This window comes from Buceros rhinoceros, unplaced genomic scaffold, assembly GCF_000710305.1.
Source record: "Buceros rhinoceros silvestris isolate BGI_N320 unplaced genomic scaffold, ASM71030v1 scaffold26536, whole genome shotgun sequence".
Lineage (NCBI taxonomy): Eukaryota > Metazoa > Chordata > Aves > Bucerotiformes > Bucerotidae > Buceros > Buceros rhinoceros.
In genome coordinates, this window is record NW_010416472.1 from 11,537 (window position 1) to 34,899 (window position 23,363).

Here is a 23,363-nt window from a genome sequence, read left to right on the forward strand (position 1 = left end):
GAGTTGGAGTCAGAGAACAGCCTCAGTTACTTATTAAACTTCCCACTGTGACCACACGCTGTTCTAAGCAGGTATTGCTGGTTGAGAAACATCACTAGCCTTTCAGTTGGTGTTTGTTTTTGTTTTCACTACATAGCTTTTCTAAATACAGTGAGAAGATACTGGTTTGACAGAGCATAATTGTATGATGTGGGGTTTTGATAGGGATGTCACTCTAAGGGCAGCCATCTCGCATTCATTCTGTCCCTCACACTACCCTTACGTGTGCTGTGAAAGTACCCTGCATAGTCAGTTTAGCTTCTCTGGCCTTGGCCTGCAGGCAGAGTAGTGAGCATGCTCCTCAGAGCAAACCAATTAGTTCAACCAGAAACAAAATCCAAGTAGAGTTCTGAGACCTGTTCCCACTAGAGGGGTTTTCCCCCAGGTGATGCAGAGGAGACAGCACCGCGTAGGACTCTCTTTGCCATACACAATTGTTGAATGCCGTCCCAGCAGGTTTATACCCTCACACTTGCCAGTGCACGCTTGGACAATGTACCAAGATGCACAGCATTTACCATAGATCTCTTCATTTAAAAGACCGTTTTAATGGGTTGTTACACAGTCTTCACATCATGTCAGACACTTTGAAGTGGAAAAAAAAATACACAGAAATGCCTTCAGCTAATACCTGTCTGTATCAGGAGGGATACAGTTACAGAGTTTGAGTATGGTTGTACTGGCAGATGCTTAACCTGGTCATGGTAACAAGGTGGCTAGGGAATACTGGTGACAAGCTTTAACTCAGAGGTAGTAGCATTTGCAAGTGATTCATGTCATACAATTATTATAAAAAAATCATAAAAGGTGTTACATTCATAAGAATTAATGAACACAGAATAGTGTTCATTATTCTAGTTGCTTGAGGGTATTAAAAATTCCAGTGACTCACATTGTAAACTTGTGTTTGAATTGCCTATTTCTGACCAAGTTCTAATTTTATTTCATTTTTTAATATAACTTGCCATACTAAGTTCTAAAAATTGCATGTGTCCTTTCAGGTTTGCCTGAGTCTATTATTGCAGCAGCATGTGCCAGAAGTGGTCAGAGTGTTCTTCATGTTGATTCGTAAGTTACTCCAATCGTTTTCCATTTTAAGAGTCAAACTGGCTGCAAGTATTTCTGTGTCTATGTCCGTGTGCCCTCCAGTACTTGTGTTTTGTGATCATCTGCCATCAAGTAATCTTACACTTCTGTCTCTGTCGTATTTTGGGGGTGTTATTTTCATCAGTACAACCAGGAATTTTTGCATGCGAGCTCAGCAGTTTGGAACAGAAGCGATGTGGTCAAGGACGCAGTTGATGGCTCCTCTCATACAGACAGGAATGGTTGCAGAAATTTGGGGCTGTCTGTTATCATTCCTGACGTTCTGCTTTTCTGAGAATTTTTACCCGAGCCATTTTAATTTAACGACCAAATGTTTACTAGTGCCTCAGTTGCATCAGCTTTCAATGCCTGGAGAAGTTAACACAAGCATTTTTGCATTTTAATTGTTACCAGAATGAAGATAAGTGGAACCTCGCTGATAAGGCAGGAGATGAACATAGCTCTCTGCTTTCTTGGCTGCCTTCTCTCTACCCCTGCTAAATCAGTTTGTAGGAAGAGCACAGAATACCACTGAAATCAGATGATTCAAAAAGTACTTCGGGTGCACTTTGAAATAGCAGGACTTGCTGAAGCACTTGGAGTAGTGTATTTCATTGCATCCTTTTAACAGATTAATGTTTTGTTTTACTTCTCTTTACCAATTAGCCAAAGTTATTTGATTTTCTATAAACTGTGTAACTACACACGATGATGCACACTGTTCTTTAGAAAAAATTAGGATCTTTGAACCTCTCCTTTTTTTGTATACCTGCTCAGAAAAATTTAGAACCATGACTCAAGTCCAGAGCTGTGGTGTCTGAAGCAGCTTGAGACCAAATGCTGGAACCTCAGCTGACCAAGACAAACTCTTACAATCCCTCTCTCTACCATGGAGCACTTCAAAACTCTTATTTTCTTATAACTCCTTAGAGAAGATCAGTCACTACTAAGCTGCTGTTGAGGCTGGCTGCGTTGTTCTGCAAGGCAGCAAATGCAATGTAGTTTTTGAGATTCCTGTCCTAGACACCTGCTCTCTGCCTGCTGTAGTTGGTTATGTGAGATCTATGTATGATTATACAGGGGTTTTTTATGTTCCTTTTGGCAGCGTTGCCACTGCTCTTGATGGTAGCTGACTCCTGTCCCCTCGCCACTTTTTCAGTTCCACCATTAGTGCAGTTAGGCAGTTTGCTCGGCTAATATGGTTCTGTGAGAGGGCCACAAGTAGGAAGCAAGGACTGCCTTAGCAGCGCTGCTGCTGCTGCTTAATCTCGCCGTAGCCTAAAATGCGTGATAATTTTCTGAGGTTACAGGGAATTCTGCATTTCAGCTGCAGTAAATATTTGTGCATGCAAAGTGGATAATTTCCTGAAAACTGATCTGAAGTGATGGGAAAAAAATTTTGCATGTTTAACCATGAAATCATAACTCCGTTACTAACTAGTGAAAGTCTGTGCGGAGACTAGTTTCAGGCAACCCATTACCCCTTCTCTAGCTGGTACTGATTGGATTTCAGCAGAGAAGCGGGACTGCTGGTTTTGAGGTGGTGGTATTGGCAAGAGCACTGTGAGCTTAGATGCTCTGATTGTTAGAAATTACAAGGTTGGCAGACAGAATGTTTTATTTTTACATCGCGATCTTGAGCTCTTCCCTTTCTATGAAAAGTGTGGTATTCACGGGTGTGTCCAGCAGCCAGGTTTAGAGGTTTTCCTAGAGACAGTGCACATGTCTGCAGTTAAAAGAAGTTGCAAGTTAAAAGAAGACCTTATGCATTGTATGTGAGTACATTAATTTCAAACGTTTTGCTACAATAATTCTTTCATTAGCTATTGGATTGCTAACCAAAATATTAACAACCCTATTTTAGAATCAGCAGATAAAGAATGAATAAAATAGTTACATTTGGATTTTAAGCGTAATGCATTTATTACTAGTAGACTACTTAGATTTTGGTAGATGAACCTCTTCTGTTACTTCAATTTTTGGTATTCATTGGCTATCAGAGTCGGTAGTAATAGTTAGGTACTGGGACTTTGATTTCTTTTATCCCTGGCTATTTTTAGCTATGATGAAGAGCCTTTCAGAAAGCTCACAGCAGCAGGCAATTAGAACTGTGGAATGCAGATTTTGTTTATTACTGTTTTCACTTAAATATGCTCATTTACATTCACACATGCTTTTGTTTTTGTGGTGAAAATGAAGGCTTCCACGTTTGATTCCCTTCTCCTGTGCAGTTACTTTCCAACGCTGGTGCAGGCTAAGGTCAGGGAAGGTGTTCTTAACCGAGGTATTCTTTGCACATATTAATAGTTGCCGTTTTGATTGGTGTATGTGCTTACTGAATCATGGTCTAGATTCCATATTTTGGCAAAAAAACCCCAGAAATGTTTATACTGTACAGCTCCTTCCCCATAATAGGGAAGTGTTTCAAGCCATCTGCTTTTTGTGTTTAAGTTAGTACTCTTGCAAAAAAGCCTACCAAAACCAAGAGAAAACTGCCACCCGGCTGCCATTCGAATTTGGCGTGAGAAATGAAGTCTTAGAAAGCTTGCCAGAGATTCATCTGCATTAAAGCAATTTAATTTTATGTACTGTATGTCTAGTTTAATATACTAATTTCTAGATGCATTTTCAAGTTCCATTTTACCAAAGTAACAGTATAATTGAAAATTCATCAACCAAAAATCTGCTTATGTTTAGAATATCACTTTTTAATAATGTATGTTGTTCCCTTTTTGAAGGATCAGGAGTGTAAGTTTTTTTCAAAGTATAAGAAAATAAGATTTGGGGTTCCTGAAATGCTTGTGTTAGGTATGCGACTTTGATTAATCTTTCATTCTCTACAATGGTCTCATTTAAGTTAGGCACAAGGTACAAAACCCATATCTGGATAAAGCCTTTGTTTATAGTTTGCTTGCACTCATTACCTTGTGTACATCATTTTATTACTTTTAATCTCCAGCCATGTTTGCATTTATCATAATATACTGCATAGGTGATTATGGAAGATCGCTTTGAAGTGTCCTGTTATAAAATACTAAATTCTAAGTTTGATTTATAAACGCTGTTCAGGCATCGCCATCAACAGTAGCTAATCTTATTCAAAATACTCACTTCACTGCAGTGTTGCCATAAATTCCTGAAGACTGATTTTAAACTAAAGTTACCTTCTGCCAAATAGTAATTGAAGAAGCTCTATTTCTCTGTGCCAGCTATCTGTCTCAATAAACATAAAATCTGTGGTTCTTTTCAGAGAGCTACATTTACTGTAGATATTAATGAGCTGTTGACATGTGAAATTTCAAGGATATTTGTTAAATGATTTAGAAAAGTAATTTGCAATTTAAAATGTGGAGATTGGCACTTAGTTTAAACCTGAAGTTGCCGAAGAAGGGTAGATCAAGACTAAAAGTTGATTACTTGGGGTGAATGTGCTTCCCATACTAATTGTTGCTATGCAGAGGGCTTCCTCCTGATGCTTGCTACATTTTCTACTTTTGGGTTTTTGATTATTTGCTTCTAGTAATTATATATCTATGTAGTTAGTATTAGTTTGGTTACTGAGGATGGGGCAGTTAGAGGTGAGGTATGTTTAGCCACATTTTGTATTTGATTTGCTGCGTCTAGAATATAGCATTTGTAGGACCTTATTGTCTACATTCTTCATTGACTTGTTTGTCTTCCCATGTAGAGTTTAATTCTAAGACAAAGGAGTGTCAATGCAGGATTTTAACTGCTCCTTTGTGCCCAGTTTGCTCTCTTTGCTTCTCATGTCTTGCTTCTTGACACCTGTTATCTATCTTACCTTTTTACCTTACTTTGCCTGTTGAGTACTCGAGAGTTCCTTGAGTCCAAACTTCTGGTTTATCTGAGTGTCCAAAAGCACCCTGGGCACTGAACCACCGCCTTCCAAGATCCCAGCTGTATCTGTCTCACTTTTTTTGGAACTTGTAAAGTATGTGTTGTAATACATCCTGTGTCTCCCTATAGCCTTCTTTTTGATCTTTAACTGCTGTGAAGTGTAAGCACAACAACCAGAGGGTGCTTCTAAAGCAGATCAATTTCTCACAAGAAAAGTAAAGGAAATGCTTAACTTTCAGTAAGGAAGCCTAGGCAAAATTTCTTAGTTCTGGTACCTTTCCACCTTTTTTGAAAAAAGTTGGTTTTGTCTGTATTTTGTTTTACAGTATGATCTCATAGCAAAGGTATTAGAGTAAAGCATGGTCTCAGCTGGTCCATGATGGTCACCTTTGGTCATGTTCGTGTCGCAGGATACAATGTAATGTACTACAAGTGGCTGCCACCATTACTGAGTGGAAGGATCTCAGGAGTTGATTGGGCTAAACCCTTCCTCTCGGGAGGCAGAGAAGCACAGGTGCTGCTTGTGCTCCCAACCACCATTACTGTGCCAGGACGGGAATTTTTAATACACGTGACTGTGTACTTAATCGGTAGCACATGAAAGTTCATGGGTTTGAAACATAAGTCATTTTGTGTTCAGGTCCTTAAAATCGATGTGGCAGTAACATCCTTTGCAAAAGACAGCTACTCTGATGGCCTGAGACTTCCTTCTGAAAGATCAAATGTGGGACAGACATGTGCAGGCAGCTCTTGGGAGCAGTTGTGAGGCATCAGCAGCTTTTCTTCAGACATCACAAGCTTTGACTGCTAGACCACGGCTGTTACACGTGGTGCTGGGAAGGGCCATCTTCTTCACAAGCAGAATCCACAAAATGCTTTTTCTCTTCTTATCTTATACTTGTGTATCTCGTGGTTTCAAAAGTGTGCATTTTCTCAAATTGCAGTCTGTCTTTAAAAGGACGTTAGATATTCTCTTGGTTTGGGTTCCAAGAACGTTGATTAGTTGGCAACAATTTTCAATTTCAGTGTCCTGGACTGGGATTTGTTCATTCTTTCAGAGTATTTGAAGAAAAAGTGATGTTAGTCACTGAGAAAAAAAAAAAATCACAAACTGACGTAGGAAAAGAGCGACTTAAGCTTTTTGCAGAGTTTAAATTGTACCTGGGCTACATTTCCAAAACTCTGCAAAATTGGCTTCAGCAGTTCTGCATGCAGCTCTGAACTGAGCAGCAGTATTTTAATTCATGTGAAAACCCAGATAGCATAGAGGAGTTTTGAGCAAATTTCCTCTAGGAAATAGTGTATGCTAGAAAAAGGAAACATCTGTACTCTGTCTAACTTGGTGGAAAAGTTAATTTCTAACTCTGCTGTGACACCTTGCAAATATATCATGTTTGTAGAGGATAATTGAATTATAACCCTGAAAAAGGGAGAGAATATCCATCTTTATAGTTCACTAATATAGCAGGAGAAGAGAGGAGCTTGGTCCTCGAGATTTTGAGACAATATTTTAGCTTTAATTAGGCTTTGATCTTGACCATTACTTTAAGGAATTCCTCAGTTCATCTTCAGGGCAATTATAGAAAAAATATTTGGAGACAAGTGACTCCTAATTCTAAAACCGTTAGTCAGTTCTTTTCAGAATTCCTCACAAAGATTTTTACTAAAAACTTTGCTCATTGTATCAGTGATCACGTCTGTCTGCTTTCTCTCGTGTTTTCAGATGAGAAAACTAACCGTCCTGACTCACCATGTAGTGCAGGGTAAACTAATTAAAATTCTGGGGAGAAAAGTCTGGAAGTTGATGCTTCAAGAGCAGAATCATATCTGAGGTGCTATAGAGTAGCTTGGGAGGGGTGCTCAGGCGCCGGAGGAATGGAAGGATGGCTGTGATTCGTTGCCCATTTGAGAAAGGCCACAGCGCCTTCTCGAAATGGATTTGAGTTCAGAACGGCATTGTAGAGCACTTTGCTGAAAAGATTGATTCGCATACTTGGTGGTAAAAAAAAAGGCAATTTCAAAGGAAAATCCACCTGATGAAGGAGGAATGTTTACATCAAAGATGTCTGACAGCTCACAAATAAACTTCTCTAACTTCCTGTGAAGATAACTGCTTTCTCTTACTGAAAGTTTTAATTTTAAATATTCTAAATGTTATGAATTTATATTGGTATAGACTGAAGAAACCCAGCCCTAATTTTAGGCAGGTGTTTTCTGCAGTTTCTATGATCAACAGCCTGCCTTGCTCTGACAGACAGATTGTATTCCATATTCAAGGAAACTTGCAACTATAGCAGCAGATTCCTTTAAAAATAAATCTTTGTGGCTGTGTTTTTTGGAAATCCCAGAAGCGGCAGATAATATATGGGTATGGAGTATTTTATTCAGTGGAATCTCAAGAAGAGGCAAGAAACTAACCTGCTAGAACAAAGGTGAAGATTGTCATTGCGTGCGACTATCAGTTACTGTTTCACAGTCTGAAATCAGGCAGAATCAGGTGTTTAATATATTTAATCATCATCGTTCTGTACTCTGTGTGATACCACAGAGCAGTTTTTAAGCCTCACCCGTGTCATTCGCATAATGAGGTAAGTGTGAACTCCTCTGTATGGAAGATGGGAGTTTCTGGTTGGTACCAGATCTGCAGATGGAGCTCTTCTGCTTAGAGTAACCAGACTGCAGGGTAGACCACTTGCAGTCCAGTCCCAGTCCCCCCAGTTCAGGGCCTTAAGCACTGCGTTGTGTTGTTGAAGCCACCTTTGTTCAGTGAATGCTGGATTTTGTTGTCTTTGCAGAAGATGTCCTATTTATGTTCTTCGCTCTTGCCCTGCAGTAGCTGAAAGACTTTTTTAGGTCAGTTTGTCGTCAGGAGCAATTAGGCGTTGTGCAGCAGACATCTGTCCTTCATATGCTAAGTAAGCACCAGGGTACAGAGCATCACCCTCTGGTGCTGTGCCGGGGCTGACACTCCTAATGAAGCCTTTGTCAGTGCAGATAAGTCTTGTCAAAACCATCCCATCTTCAGCAGTAGAATCAAACCGGAGTTTGATTTTTCACTTATCTCTACAGTTTAAAAGTGGGGGAGGTTATGGTGAGATTTTAAGTTTATTTGATTGAACAGTCTCGGTGTTATTCTGTAAAATCTTCCTCCCCAGATGTTGGGGTTTTCTAGTATATGCGATAACATTAGATACCCATGCAGGAGGGTATTTTTGGATTTCTTTCACGCTTCTGAAGTGCCAGCATATACTGCCAAAGAACAGAGTTAAATCCTGAAATGACTTTTTTATTTTTGATTTTTTAAATGTAATTTCACTTTTCTTTTTCCTGTAAGAGTTGTTAAATATTTAAGATGTGTTATGAGTGAAACAAAAGCTAATTAATCCAACTGATGTTTAAAGAAATATTAATAGGAAAATTTTAAAAAGGGAGAGCAGAGACTTTCATTAACAGCAGAATTATTAATTTTCTGTGATTTAAAAGGAGTAAACTAGTATTTTTTTATGATTCTATGCAGAAAGAAGGTGGTAAATATAAACCGAACAGTACTCAGGGAGGTATGATCATTCTGTCCAAATCAGCTCCTTTGGCTCCACCTACAGTATATGCAGTTCAGTAAGAGTGTTGCCAGAGCATCTTAGCAGTCTGTAATGAGCATAACCTGTTCTGTAAGCAGCAGATAAAGAACAGAGTGCGCTTCCCTTTTTTTGACGTTAGTCTGGACTCTGTTCCACTGTACTGACGCCTCCCTGGCACAGCCGCCTCCTGAAGCCCGCTAGTTCGAGGCGGTGAGCAGTGCAGAGTGGTACCTTCCAGCTGCAGCCAGAAGCCAGGCAGCTGTGCGGAACCTGAACCTGAGGAGTGTGGTACGGCTGCAAAAAACCTAAGCTGGCTGTTGCGAGATTTCACTTGGTACCAGCAGACTCGTTGGTTCCGCTCCACTCTGAGGTAAAGCTGTGTGTAGTACGACTTTGAGTTAGAGGAGTAGAGTCAGTCATGGCCGCAAAGCAGTAGTAGCTGTATTTTCCTCTGACTCATAACATCTCATGCACTTTTCTCAGCATTATTAATTTTACCCTCCAAATACTTTGATTTTGGACTGTGGTCTCAATGTCTCAAACTTGGTTGTTTTTTTTTCTTTGAACCTGGAAAAGTGCTGTTTTATCTGTCCATTGAGTTTGACTGTTGTTTTTCCTTTACAGGAGAAGTTACTATGGTGGAAACTGGGCCAGCTTTAGTTTTTCAGGATTATTGTCCTGGATTAAAGAAAATCAGGTAAAAATTTCCCAAATTACTTATTTGAACTTTCCTTAACATTAAATCTTGGGTGTTTGCATAATTTATCACAAGACAAATTACCACAATGCTCTTTCGCTTTGATAATTCAGCAGATCAAAGAGGTTTCTAGTTTCCCGTTTTACTGGTTAAAACTTAACCCTCTGACCTAGCATTCTCGGACTGCTTTGTTAATACTGTCATCTGAGCCCAGTCGAGTGCGCAGTCATACTTTTGGGGTTCTTGAATTTATGTAGAAGCAACTGCACTATGGTTTTGAATCCTTTCCCAGCACCTTCTGGAAATAAAAATCTCTTCCATTTCCTGTCTGATTAATTTCCAGTCACTGATGTTTTGGTCCATTTTGGTTTTCTTGTTCTTTCAGCTGACTCTTACTGGAAGGAAGTTAGTTATTGGATCCTCCTTCCACTGAAACATCCTATAACCAGGACAAAAAGATGAATGTCGATAGTTGTATTTTTCAGTGACCAAAGTTTATGTAATTCATGGCAGTCCACTGGAAGTCTTGTGAAGAGGATATTTATTGAGGAGGTTGAGCGCTTGGACTGTATTAGCAAATGGGTGTTCCTGTTAGTTACTGAAGCGGTAGTTGCCTGTTGGTCCGTAGAAGATGGAACTTTTTTAGTTTATCGCAGAATGTGACCTTCTGGCATGATCAGCATCAGAACTTCCTATTCTCTGTTCTGTTGTATGATTTAGAGATTACTGTGTGGACAGATTAATGCAATACCCAAATCACTTTATTTTTTCATATGGTCTCTGTTCGAAGAGAAATGTCGCAAAATTTGGAACTCACCTGGCTGTGGCAAACCTAGTTATATTCAGCTCTCTGCTATAACTTGTATTTCATTTAACACTGTATTTTCAGATTACTAAGGCTAATAATGTACTACAAATGTTGACCTGCTCTAATAAAGTAACCAGCTTTTAATTATTTTAAACCATCTGAATAGAAAAACCACTAAGACAGTTGATTCCTCCTTTTTTTTAATATAATATGGTACAAATTATTTGGGCTACAGCGATTTATAGTTCCAGAGCAACTGGCACAGTACAAAATGTAATTGTCTAATTGTTCTTTGGAAGCAAAAGACGGATATCAGTGATGAACGTGAAGACTGGGGAAAACTGATCCTTGAGAATGAAGAAGCTATTTCTCTTAGCAAGAAGGATAGAACTATTCAACATGTAGAAGATTTCTGTTTTGTTGAGTAAGTATAAATACAGAAATATACAAATAATTTTATATTCTCAGAGGTAAATAATCATATTGTGCTTTTGGCTTCAAGTATTTGACCACAGTAACATGTTGGCTGAAAAAGTAACCGTGACCTCCAAAATGTTCGTAATGTCCTTGTGGGTAATTGGGCTAAAACGCCCTTTGTCAGATTTATACTCAGTGGATTTAATTATTCAGCAGTGCTTCCCCATGATGCTTTAGAAGGAACTGGGTGGGCAAAGGCTCCCTGTACTGTACTAACAGTTGGCCTTTTGGGGCTGTCACAGTCTTTGTGTTTGAAGTAAGGTAACTCAGCTCCTGTTTTACGTACAACAGATGAGAATTCCATGCTTGGTTTGAAATACACACTTTTTTGTGTGAATATTTGTTGCATAAGCACCTGAAGAATTGTATCCCGTCTTAGGACTGATGTATCTTCTGGTTAGGTATTTGTCGAGGTATGTCTGCATTAGCAGAAGTTACAAATGGAAATTCCATGTTTTGTTTACATTTTTAAACAGAAGAATGATCCTTTGTTATATGCAAGTCATGCAGAAGGTAAGCTTTTCACCACGTCACACTACTGCAAGGCAAGGAACACCTGAAAGTAACCTCTTGAAGCAGTGATGTTGAGTGGAGTGTAAGCGTAGAAATAATGAATGGAAATTTTATGGGCCTCCGTTGAAAAACTGAGATATTTCTTGGTATTTATTTATCATTTTTATCTTTTGATTTTTGTGCTGAACTGGACACTGTTCTGAATTCCTGAAAGATCCTTTGGGATTGTTGTGTAAGTTTAACCTTGAATCCCTTAGACAATACCACAGGTAGCTAAATGAAACATTGACAGGTATTCAGATAGAAATGTGTATTTCTTTCTGCAAACCTCACAGGTAGGGAAAAAAAAAAAGTGATTTACACTTGCAACAATCAGAAGGTCACAGACTCAGAATACTCCAGAGTACTGTACTGCACAGTAACGGCTCTGGACTGTATTGCAGAGAAACGTTATGCTTGTTTTAAAGCGAAATCACTCGGATATTGTAATTGTAATCTTGTTCCCGTAATAAGTATTGTTCGGAACCAGTACTGAGTCGCATTAAAGGTTTCACAGTCTCTTAACTTTGTGTATGATTTCCCTAAGAAGATGTGGTGCTGACTGATGGCCGGCTCCAAAATGAACCCCTTAGCGCTAAGATTTCACGCTTTGAAGAAGTGAGTATTGTACTTGAGTTGGGACAAAAGAGAAAATTCTGCTTTTAAGCATTTCGCTTAGCTGGCAGTACAATGCTGTCTCTCTTGATTAGCACCAAAAAAACCCAAAACGCACAAGGAAGAATGGTAAGATTAACAAATCTAGAAAGAAAAAGTTTTCTAAAATCACTTAAAACTTTCTGAGCGAGTCAATTATTTTGTTTCTGACAATCTACACGTCCTGGCATTTTTGCTTAACTTTTATAACTCCTATGAAGTAACCATTAAACATTTATTTTGAAAGAATAAACAGCTGGGTAGCAGTATAATATACACAGTGCAAATCTGAAATGAATGGCCTTAGAACAAAGTGCATCCATCAAAGGGAAAGAATACTGTGTCTACAACAAGCTGGATGGAAAAAAGGCGAATGGCTGAAAAATAAATAGTGAACACCTGGGCTGAATAAATTAACCAGCTGGTTGGCAATTTTTCATCTGACCTATCCAAAGGGGTTGCTGTTACAAGGCATTAATAAGACACATTCATTTTAAGATATTCCTTTGTTAGTACCATTAATTGATGAATGGTGCAAGATAATATTCTAAATTTACACAACAATTTGTCTGCAGATGTATTATTTTTTTCTGAATTAGGAGAAGAATTGTCTGTACAGAAGTTCAATTGGAGTCATTTTTGTAGCCAGTTCTTACGTTATTCAGGGATATTTGTTCCTATAGGAAGGGTGTTGCGAGTTTGGATTATGTACAGTTTTTAGGCTTTCATTCCAAAATGCATAGAGCTGCAAATCAAGCAGAGTTACGTATTCGTTAATGGGAACTGAATAGAGATGTAAAACGTGTAAATACAACATTTCTGTTATGCTGCTTTTCAGGGTGATCTAGAAAAAATACAGTGCATCGCGAATCCAAATTTTATTTTGATTTAAAAAGCTCTAACAAGTATATTGAAAATGTGATTGAACTCTACATTGAGCTTGGGGGAAGGCAGAAAGAAAACTTGCCTCTGAATTTGTGTTACAAAAAGCTTTAGGATGGGTTAAATAAAAGCTTCACTCTTAGTTATTGCATTAATGGAAACAGCTTTTGCAGTTTTCACAAACACTGTGTTCCAAACTCCTAAAAAAAATCAAAACAGAACCCCAAATTTAATTGATTTCTTTTTAAGAAAATATTTGAGTTATCTTTCTTTAATATTTCACAGTTATTTGAAGCAGAAAGACACGATTAAGGTACAGACCCAGACTTCTTTCATTAGTGCTTCATTATAGCAGTTCTTGTGTTTCCCAGGGCAGCATTTTACCCCACTGATGAATAAGTGCTTCCTGGTGGCTGGGCACAAGCTGAGACACTTACTCCATACTCTTATTTTCATGAGCCCGTGTCAGCTCCCCAAGTCCTTAAGCAACTTTTAAAGGGTATAGGGGTTTTGTAACAGAAAATCTGCCCCTGCTTCCATCTGTAAGGCTACAGATGTACGAGGGAGCAGTTTTATGTGTATACGGAATAATTCCTTGCTGTTCAGCGAATTTTAACCATCCTGTTATTAAAGTTTTGTACCGTACGTTTGCAGGTCACCTTTAAAATCACAGTTCATTAGTTTTCAGCCAAGATTAAATTGTTTATTCAGTGCATTAATGGCTTGTGGTATAAAGATAAAAAGATAGTGTGAAATTAGTGCTGAACTCCTTTCACTTTCAATGACATTAATTTGATTCATCTCAGCTGGTAGTATAAACTGAAATTCTAAGTTCAAAAGTATAGTTTCGAAGGTAGATGTCATTGAAGTTCAAGATAAAAAGAGGAGATGAGATTAAAAGTGGAGGTCTGCTTTAGAAGAGGAATTTTAAAGAGCTATGTCGTGAGAAGGAAATGGACTGTACAGAGTAAATGTTGTGTGGTAATGTCCCTCCGCTGGGCTGGCTGCGTCTACTGCGCACAAATCCGTAACACCTGCATGAGAATAACATTGCTGCATGCAGGGACTTGGTTCTGTAGGGCTGTTGCTTGGGCAGCTAGTTAGAATGCAAGGTCAAAGATGAAGAAGTCTGAAAGTTTCCCTTATGTCGAGGTCAGAACTGTGTGCTTCTCGTATGGATGGGCTGTGGTAGCAGATGCCAAGTAGTCTGTTATGGAAAGCGCTTCTCATTTCTTCACTAGGTGTGGTTTTTGAAAACGTTGGAGTTTAATGGCTTGGATGCACTTTTGCATTTCAATTTCAAAGGGATTTTTAATCCTTAGGAAAAACCTAATCAGATTGCTTTACTGTTTGTTTTTAAAAATACTATATTTCTTTTGTTTGTGTGGCTGTGTACTGGGTTTCACTGTTAGAGTTTTGATTTTCATTTTAAGCTCATTGCCTCATTTGAATTTGTGTAAAATAAGAACCCAGATTTTTGTGGGGTTTTGTTTGGTTTTTCTTTTTTCTCCTCAATGAAAATACTTCTGAATTACAGCTTTGCAGTCAGAGAACCAGAACTCTGTGGTAGGTGGTACAGCTGATTTGGCAAGGATAAAGAAATTCTAGTGCTTTTCATAGAAACACGGGCAGTTTCCATTCTGACACTGACTCCACACTTTAAACAAGTTTTTAAGTCTCTTTAACAGACTTTCTTCCCCCCCTTCTTCCCCCTGTGTTTTAAATCAGGCAGGATTCAGCTGAAGATGTTGAAGAAGCTGGTGCGTTGTCGAAGCTGCCTGTCTTTGGAGCCTCTGGTGCTGAGGGGGTTGCTCAGGAACCGGAAAAAGAGGGTCCACCAGCGGAGAGCGTCTTACCCGAGGTGGAGAGCCAGGAACCAGAGAAGGCTAGAGGCCCTGAGCCAGCAAGTGCAGGGGAAGGGAACGATGCAGAAATAACGTCTGAGAATGACATCGCTTGTAGTACAGCTTCAGGCGAGGCCACACTGGAATCAGGAAAAACTGAAGCTGCGCCCTCAGAAACTTCAGCCCAAGAACCAAAGAAAATTACCTATTCCCACGTTGTTAGAGAAGGCAGAAGGTTTAATATTGATTTAGTTTCCAAGGTAGGAGCTGAATGACTGTTTTGCTCTAAGTACGTTTATTGAAAATGCTTTAATGTTTTACACATCTTCAGTGTTGCGGAGGGCTGATGCAGTAACTTTGAGACAAAAAAGACTCTTGCAAAGTAAGCAAGACTCAAAACAAACAGGAGCCATTTCATATGTGCTCATAGTGTTTGTTGATAATCAAAGAGTCCATAAAGCCTAGCTCAGAAATTTAGCACTTAATTAATACTTGCAAAATTGCTCTTGTTAAATAGTGCCATTAAAAAAAAATTATTTTTAAAGCAGGAAAATCAATCTACGTGCAGATTTTAGATGTTCTTAAAACGAAAAATAGTTTTCGTATTGGAGTGCTTCCTAGGTTTTAGATTTTCCTGTGAAAGTCTCATCGTCTCTCTGTACTCAGACTAAAACACTGATTTGTAATAAATTTTATTGGAAAGGAATTCAATTCAGAGACATCTTCAGTTAATAGTTATATTTCTGTCACTGTGGGATTTTGTAACACGTTTGTAGCTTGCAGAAAGAGTCAAGGTAGACAGTTTATAAACTAATATAATAGAAAATTACTAAACCAGAACTGGGGGTTTAAGGAATTTAGAAATGTAGAAAATGTGACGTTATCATTTCAGTAATTCAAGAATTAAGTAGTGATGGTTTACACAGTGTCATGTACTTTACTGACACTGGGAGGTGAAGGTTGTAAAATTCACTGATCAGGGATACGTGATATAAAATACAAAGAAACTGTTTGAGAACAATGCAAAAAATTGCCTCAAGCCACAACTCCCAGCCCAATAAAACTAAACGAGCAGTAGGGTGACCCTGTCTCCATCTCTCTCCTGTGCACTGCTTTGTGTCCTCCAGTTGTGTGGTCACTTCCCGTTAATTTAATAGGATTTGGCATGTACTAGATCTAGATACTCTTTTACTTGGGTTCTAGTTCACTGTGTGTTCTTACAGAAAACACCCTGCAGATGGATACGGTGGGTATCACTGGAGGTTTGTTTGGTGTAAGCACTTTCTCTTTGCTCACTGTTTTCTTTTGTTTCTTCACCGTGCAGCTGCTTTACTCCCGAGGTCTGTTAATTGACCTGCTGATTAAGTCGAATGTTAGCAGATACGCAGAGTTTAAAAATGTGACTCGAATTCTTGCCTTTCGAGAAGGAAAGGTAGAACAGGTATTGTAAAACAATGTATTGCGTGTGTTTAATCTCATCTTTTTAAAGTCAAGATACTAGAAACTGGTTTCTTGAGCATTTTGTAACAATAAGCTGGTCTTTTTCCTTACGATTCTGAATTTTGTTTCATTTCTGGAATGAAAAGATGTTAGTATGGGTCACTTAAAAATATTTATAAATACTCAAAAAGTTAAAAAAGTGCAGTCTAGTAAATTATTGACATAAACCTTTGCCTCATTTCAAATGTTTAGAACATGACTGACCTGTCAGTTAAGAATTAGATTCACAGGTTTTAGCTTTTCAAATTCATAGCATAGACTTGGTTGTTCTCTCCGCTACTTACAAGCGAAGTCATTGGTATGATGGCAACAGGAGATTTGGGCACAGTTAATTAAAACAGGCTCTTTTGATTAACTCTGCAGTCAGAGACACAAGTGAAATTGAAGGGAAATAAAACAGGGAAGAGGCTGAAAAATATTTTTAAATGTTTTTATTGTGGAAAATCGGTAACTTTTATTGTAATAGAAAATAATGGAAAGCAATATATAAGAAAATTCCTGGAGTACCAAATAGTACTTTTAAATATTTGTTAGGTAATCAGATGATAGTGTTACTTGGTGCTTTTCACACCCAGAGTATGGAAAGTGTCTGAAAGGATTAAAAAATATTTTCCAGGTACCTTGTTCTAGAGCAGATGTCTTCAACAGCAAACAGCTCACGATGGTGGAGAAGAGAATGCTAATGAAATTTTTGACATTTTGTTTGGACTATGAACAACACCCCGATGAATACGAAGGTAGTGTTTCATTGAACGGTGTACGCTCTCTTCTTAGGAGTTCATTCAGTTACCCGGAGTTCTGATAGCTCTCCTGTGTTTTTACGCAGTTCGTTTTTATGGATTCATTTCCAAAGTATGCTTTGACCTTTTCATGACCTTTTCACTTCAGCGTTAAGTTCTTCTTAGGCACTTGCACTTCTAGTTCCTCCATCACTTATTATTTATGTTTTTCTTTCACAGCAAAATTACCTATTACAGCAAAATTGCAAAATGTTTTCTATAATTTTTAGGTGTTTACTTCCCCCTCGCAGGGATTTTTTAATCTGGTGTGACCTGCCTGATTTTTCTTTTCTGTTTTTTTAGGTAGTGTAAATCTTCACAATATATTCCACAAAATCAGAAATGGAGAAAGTGTAATTTTTAACTTTGAAAGCAGATGTAGTTTAATGCCATTTATTTGTAGAGGGCAAGTTCAAAGTGCCTTTATCAACCATTGGCTTATTCAGACAAGAGAATATCTGAACCATAATGTGTGAAAAAGAATGAGCACCCGGTCGAAGAGGAAAATTGGGTAACGGGAGGAAGGTGCTTAGGGTTGATGCATGTCAGGGTACAAAGAATGAAGTGTCATTCTAAGTTCTTGGAGTCAAAAAGTAAATTGAGGCAAAACCAGAAAATCTGTCAAAATGAGGAAATAGGCATAGTTAAACTGTAGATTTTGGACTGAAGCGTATCAGTGCTTTCAGAGGTTGGCTAGGCAGCAATTTTGAAAGAACCTAGTGTTAAAAAGCAGCAGTTATTATGATATTAGTTTGATAACTTGAACAAGACCTTTAGAGTAGGTACAAACGTTAGAGGAAATTACTGTAAAATCTGGAGGAGAGAGTTGGTCAATATCCAGAGTGATCTGGTAAGGTGAGGAGAAAGAATGAACTCCAGAAACTCCTGAAGGGGGAAAAACTCGTTAGACTGAAGTGGTTTATAGATTACAGGTAATTTCAAGTTTGCTGCTTCTGGAAGAAATGGAGGTGTGCTCAGAGCGAGAGAATATAGGTGGTTTTTAGGAAATTTATTAAGGGAAAAAAGGAGATGCCACATCAATTTTAAGTGAATCCCTTGATTCATGAACCTAAATGACATTAGATTTATTTTACTTCCAGAGACAGTTAAACAGGTTTTGTTCCTACATTGTAAAATAGCCTAGGAAGTAATTGGGAATATTTTGAGTCAGATTAGTCTAATGCAAAGACTTCAGAAATGTAAAATTGATCTTAGTGGTCTCATTACATTTGTGGGAAGGCAGACTTTTAACAGGGGAGGGTTCGTGATAGTGGGTAATTTTTTTAAGCTTTTTTCTGTAAAATCTGGAGTTAGGTAAGAAGTCTGAAGTGAGGAAATACTTGCGAGTTATTTCAGAATGATAAAACAAAAAACCCTTTGTCATTTTATGACTTGCTGCATGGCTGCACAAAGGGTAGTAAGATACATTTGTAATAAAACAGTGGTTGAATCTTGAACAGAATGTATAGCTTGGCAGTACTAGTGTCAGTGTTGATGAGAGTGTTTCTGAACTGCCTGTGAGTTTACCTGTGACTGGAATAGGCTTAAGAGCAGATTTGTGAACGGTAGGAAGGTATGTTACTGCTTAAATACAGGCTGTTCCTGGGGAAAAAAATAATTTCCTTATTAAGATAACTAGAGTTTTTCAGAGATGTATTACTGACATGAAACATCTCTGAAAGGCTTGTGTTCCTTTGAATTTCAAATTACTGCTGATTTTGAAATGTTTTAAGGGAGTGATATTCCCGTCCCCTGAGAGAACTCACTTTCTGGGAGTAAATTTTTAAACAGACTTGGATTATTAATTTGCATCAAGATGTTTGTGGAAAAACTCAATTGCTTTTGTTTATTTAAAGAGAAAAAAAACTTGTTTGAGTTGAAACAGGAGATGGTACAAATGTTACTCTGTACCCTTCACCTGAATGTCCTTTTTCCTTAGACTACCAGAACAGTACATTTGCTCAGTTCTTGGGAACGCGGAAGTTAACACCCAGCTTGCAGCACTTCATTCTTCACTCTATTGCGATGGTTTCAGAGGCTGATAGCAGCACCCTTGAAGGTCTTCAGGCAACAAAAAAATTTCTCCAGTGCCTTGGCCGCTATGGCAATACACCATTTTTGTTTCCTCTGTATGGTCAAGGAGAGATCCCCCAGTGCTTCTGCAGGTAAACTTCACTTATCTTCCACGAAGAAATCATTGCGATCACTCAACAGGAATCATCCCATTAACAACTTCATGTTGGTTTTATTTGCTTTACATTTTTATTGGCTGTGAAATTCCTCCACTCCTCAAATCAAAGAAAAAAAATTTGGAAATTATGCTTTGAAACATCTGAAACCACTAATGGTTTGGAACAATTTTCATTGTATCACAAAGGCAGCTTGTACTGTCCGGCTGATGGGGTGGCAATAGGCTGCCTAGGAAAGGACGAGATTGCTTCGCTTATACGTAAAAGTGAGAGGGGAAACGTGGAGCGATGTCTGACCAAAAGGGTGACTGTGCATTTGGTAGGTTGAGAAAATTTGGGTTTTAGTCTTCCTGAAGTTACGGGAAGGTACATTTCTTCAATTTGTGTTGCTAATTAGTGCTAATTAAGTGCATCTACCCTTCACAGGTAGATAATTGATAATGAACTGGATTTTTCTGAAAGAAGCAAAATTATGCCACCTTTGTGGCATAAATTGTGTCCAATTTATTATTAAATTAAAAAAATAGTAATTCTGTCACCTTTGTTAAATCACTGACTTAAACAGGGCAACTGATACGAGATCATGCCCTTATTCTCTTGACATCATTTTGCAGGTCTGTATAGACCTGTGTCCTGGACAGCAGGAACAATACCGTGAAGCCCTGCTACCCAGAGCGATGTGCAGGCTGCAGCTTTACTCTCCGACATCTTAAACAGCAACTGTATGTTCTCCACTACTTGAGCCCTAGAAAGTAATTAAGACAGAAACCCCTGCTGAATCCAGGATAAACCAACATGCACTTCAACCCCTTCACTGGAACTCGGGGCAGTGATAAGGCAGTCTTTAGCGTGGCTCCTGAGGTGTGCTAGGGATGGTAGTTCTAGCAGAGTTGTTGTTCATGGATGCTTTTGGGGACCATCAAGAATACACGTGCAGAGGGTGGGCGGTTTTAATTGTCAGTTGTTTCCAACAGTTCAACTGGCTTTTAAAAGGCTGAGGGTTTTTTTAATCTTTTCTTCTGCTGGCAAGCAGCCTTCCCATCTGCTCTGTGTGGGTTTTTAATGGAGTAACCTGTAGGTCTGAAGTAAACATTAGCTCTCATTTAAAAAACGCAGTATTGCATGGTGAAGCCATTTCATTGTCTGCGTGATATGTTTGTATATCATTTGTTTAATCAGTGTAAAGTCTCTCCTGCTTTTTCTTTGTTGGTGGACAGGTTCTGCTTTTTATCTGTTAAGAAATTCTGGCTTACAGGATGCCACGGGCATTATCTTCCTGTCTTGTCCATATGATAGATTCCGTTTTACTTCTCTATAACACTACTTAAATTACTGCCTTAGCAGAATGGCCTCAGCAGCTTGAGCCTCTTGGGCAGTATATAGGTTGGATGCAATTATGTAAGGATTGAGACATTCTGGAATAAGCATCGTAGCTCATGGAAGGTGTCTATAACGTAGCTGGTTGGCACCAGCAGCTGGGCCTATTGCAGAAGGTCTTATTTGGCCACAACAACTAACAAAGGCCATGTGGAATTGTCCTGTATGAGATATAGATAGGTAGATTACCTGAAGTCTCCATTAGATCATTAGACAGCAAGGTGGTGTTCCAGACTGCATTGAATAGAGACGTCATTCAGTAATGTCTTTCGTCAGTAGCCTCCAATCTGTACCTAAACTGTGTTCGCGTGGAGACTCCAAAATGGGGACCTACATCATTAGGTGCTCAGGCAGACAAATTGTGATCAAGAATTGGTTTTAGGCAAGTACTCTGGACAAAAGTCATGCGATAGAACTTGTGTTTGTAGATTTTAGGGATGTCTGTCTGTCTTTGTAGGACTTCATGTGGGACGAGATATCTGTACGTGACTAACAGATTAATAAATCAAAATATCAGAGCCATTATCATAGCACAAGTTTTGCGTTTAGACCTTCTTTAGCTTCAAATACCTGGGGGAAAAAGTAAATTTAATAATTAAACTTGAAATTAGGATTTTTGTTACATTTTTTCCACTGTAGGTTCTTTTTAATAAAATTTTTCTGGAATTCTTGAAAGCCCTTTGGCTTCATGTTGTTTAATAGCCAGCACATGCAGTTTTCTGATCTGTAACAGCAATATATTTCAAGAGTTAACAATACTGATGTCTAGAAGTCATACAAATATTCTTAGCAGAAAATTTTTCTGTGATCACAGGAATTCTTCAGATTGCTGGGACTTACTATTTCTGTCAATAAATCAATTTATTGATTGTTGCATTTTAGGGGTTTTTTTGTTAAATTCTAAATCTTACAGTATTTTAATAATTGAAGCAAATTACTCTGTCAAACCAAGAAGTAATTATACTTTTAAAAGGTTTGTATTGCATTGTAATGCAAAATAAAGTCTAAATATCTTTGGTTTGAAGTGAACAATTTGGGAGGCAATCACAATTGTTTTTGAGATTAATCCCGATTTTTATCTGTGGTCTACCTTGGGTGTCGTGTCGTGCTAAAACTGAGCAGTATTCAAAGAATGCTGTTGAGACTGAGTAGTGAAGGGGGAACGCCACAGCCTATACATCAAACCCTGCAGTTTTTATCACCAGGTTATCAGAGCGAGGTGTCACCTGTTCTGTGATTTCTCACCGCTGCTCTATATTCTGGTTTAATGTAAACCTCTTAAGCGTTTCCTGCAGCCAGTTACACTGTGTGTTCTCATCAAGGCTACTGTTATAAATGGCATGCATGCATATTGATGTGAATGAGTCAAAGGCGTTTGTAAGTCACATTCTCGCATTCTAAATGAATTCTGCATAAACAGTACAACGTTTTATAACTGCTGACGACACTTGAGTGAGTAAAAGCGGTGTTAGTTCTTTATTGGTTTAAGCAGGTATGGTTTAGGAGAGAAAATTAAACTTTTATATCACTGTAATGTACCTCCCAATATGTCGAGGTACAGATGTGAGATTTCTATCTCCATAAATTGGATTCGTGGTACAAGGAAGGTCATTGGAAGCCTCACTCTATTCCGAGCTGACAAGCAGCAAAACTTTACTGGCCTGTACAACAGCTTCCTGTGGTTCAAACATCTAGGTAGGAAACTTTACGTCTCTTCTTTTCTAATGAAGTCATAGTAGTGTTCTGCTTAGTAAAAATAAATCCAGTAGTATACCATTCTGGAGGAGAACCAAAGCAAGCCTCAATGCTCGATGTGGTAAACACAAGGCACCAAAACTTCAAGATGTGCAGCAGTGGGGGAAGTCAGCATTCGGTTTGCAGCTCGCTGGGAATGTGTTTGTTGCAAACCTAATAATGGTTTTAATTTTCCTGAAAAAAATGCCACTAGAGAAAAACTGTAATTGGGCATCACTGTAAACTGTGAAGTCTCAGTGATGAAACAGTTAGAATATTTAGTGTGCTTTAGATGTTTTCTAAAACCAGAAAAAAAACCATTAGGAAATAACCAAAATATTTTCTGATGTAGGAGGTTAAGGTTAAAATCATCAGCATTCAAATTGTCCTTTGTAACTGGGGGGAAAAAAATTTTGACTCAAAAATCTGAAATAGTTGTCAAATATGAGGACATACTTGCTTTTGCATGTTGTACAAAATGCCTCTTTTGTCACTTGAATCTCCTTTCTTTTTATTATTTTGGAGACTGTTTGGGAGTGCTGTTTTACAAATACTGTTTCACGTAGTTCACTTCTACAGTTCATCTCAGTGATATATGCCTCTTGTTGTCCGTTTCCCTTTGAGAGGAAGTCTTGCTGGAAGCTTTCGTGATGCTCTTCAGCCGTGACCGGTGCTGTTCGATGAAGGACAGCTGCGAGGCCCGTTGTAGGTTGGGGCCTCACCTCTGTGACCTCTCAGTGCTTGTTTTGTGAACACACTGAATTCTGGGGGAGACTCCGCATGGTTTCTCTCCAGTTTGGTTTCAGATTCTTTTTTCTGGACTCTTGCAAATATGAACATCCAAAAGGAAACAAAGCTTTTGGAGAAGAAGTAGTCCAGTTTCTTCCTACTTGAAATTTTAGCGGAAACTGGAGACTCTGCCGTTTGTCACCTTGTAAAGGTTCCAGGGGGTGACACATTGTGTCCTTTTTCTCTCTTAAGAGTCATCCGAGAATTGCCAGATGTGGTTGTGGTGATAGGTGCTGAGGTGGTGGAACGTCTTGGGCTGCTTTGCCGTAGGAATGAGGGACTGACTGGCTGCTGTGGGGAGCCGGTTAGTGACTGGCATATGCTATAAACAGGCTTTGAACTTGTACAACGTGTGTGTATTGGGTGGGCAGTGTGGCCTTTTTTTAGTAGTCATTACAGATTCTAGCTGGAATTAGTCATTTGTGTGTCAGCGCCAGTGACAGTAATTTTGTGGTGGAGGAAAGATCTGATTAAGATCTCTTTCAATCCCTGTATTTACAAGAAGATTAAGGGTCCAGGC

At 38.7% G+C, this 23,363-nt stretch overlaps 1 protein-coding gene across 1 annotated transcript in view; it reads left to right on the forward strand.

The window, feature by feature from the left end:
- Nucleotides 1-1,040: 1,040 nt before the first annotated feature.
- The window catches only part of LOC104494908 (rab proteins geranylgeranyltransferase component A 2-like), a gene marked incomplete at its 5' end in the record, with an annotated part of 48,952 nt that continues 26,629 nt past the window's right edge, over nt 1,041-23,363 (forward strand). The window contains 7 exons of the mRNA XM_010137807.1: nt 1,041-1,107; nt 9,186-9,258; nt 10,366-10,490; nt 14,360-14,735; nt 15,800-15,916; nt 16,592-16,712; nt 18,694-18,919. Of these exons, the coding sequence (XP_010136109.1) occupies nt 1,041-1,107; nt 9,186-9,258; nt 10,366-10,490; nt 14,360-14,735; nt 15,800-15,916; nt 16,592-16,712; nt 18,694-18,919 (1,105 nt within the window). The remainder of the gene's footprint in view (nt 1,108-9,185; nt 9,259-10,365; nt 10,491-14,359; nt 14,736-15,799; nt 15,917-16,591; nt 16,713-18,693; nt 18,920-23,363) is intronic.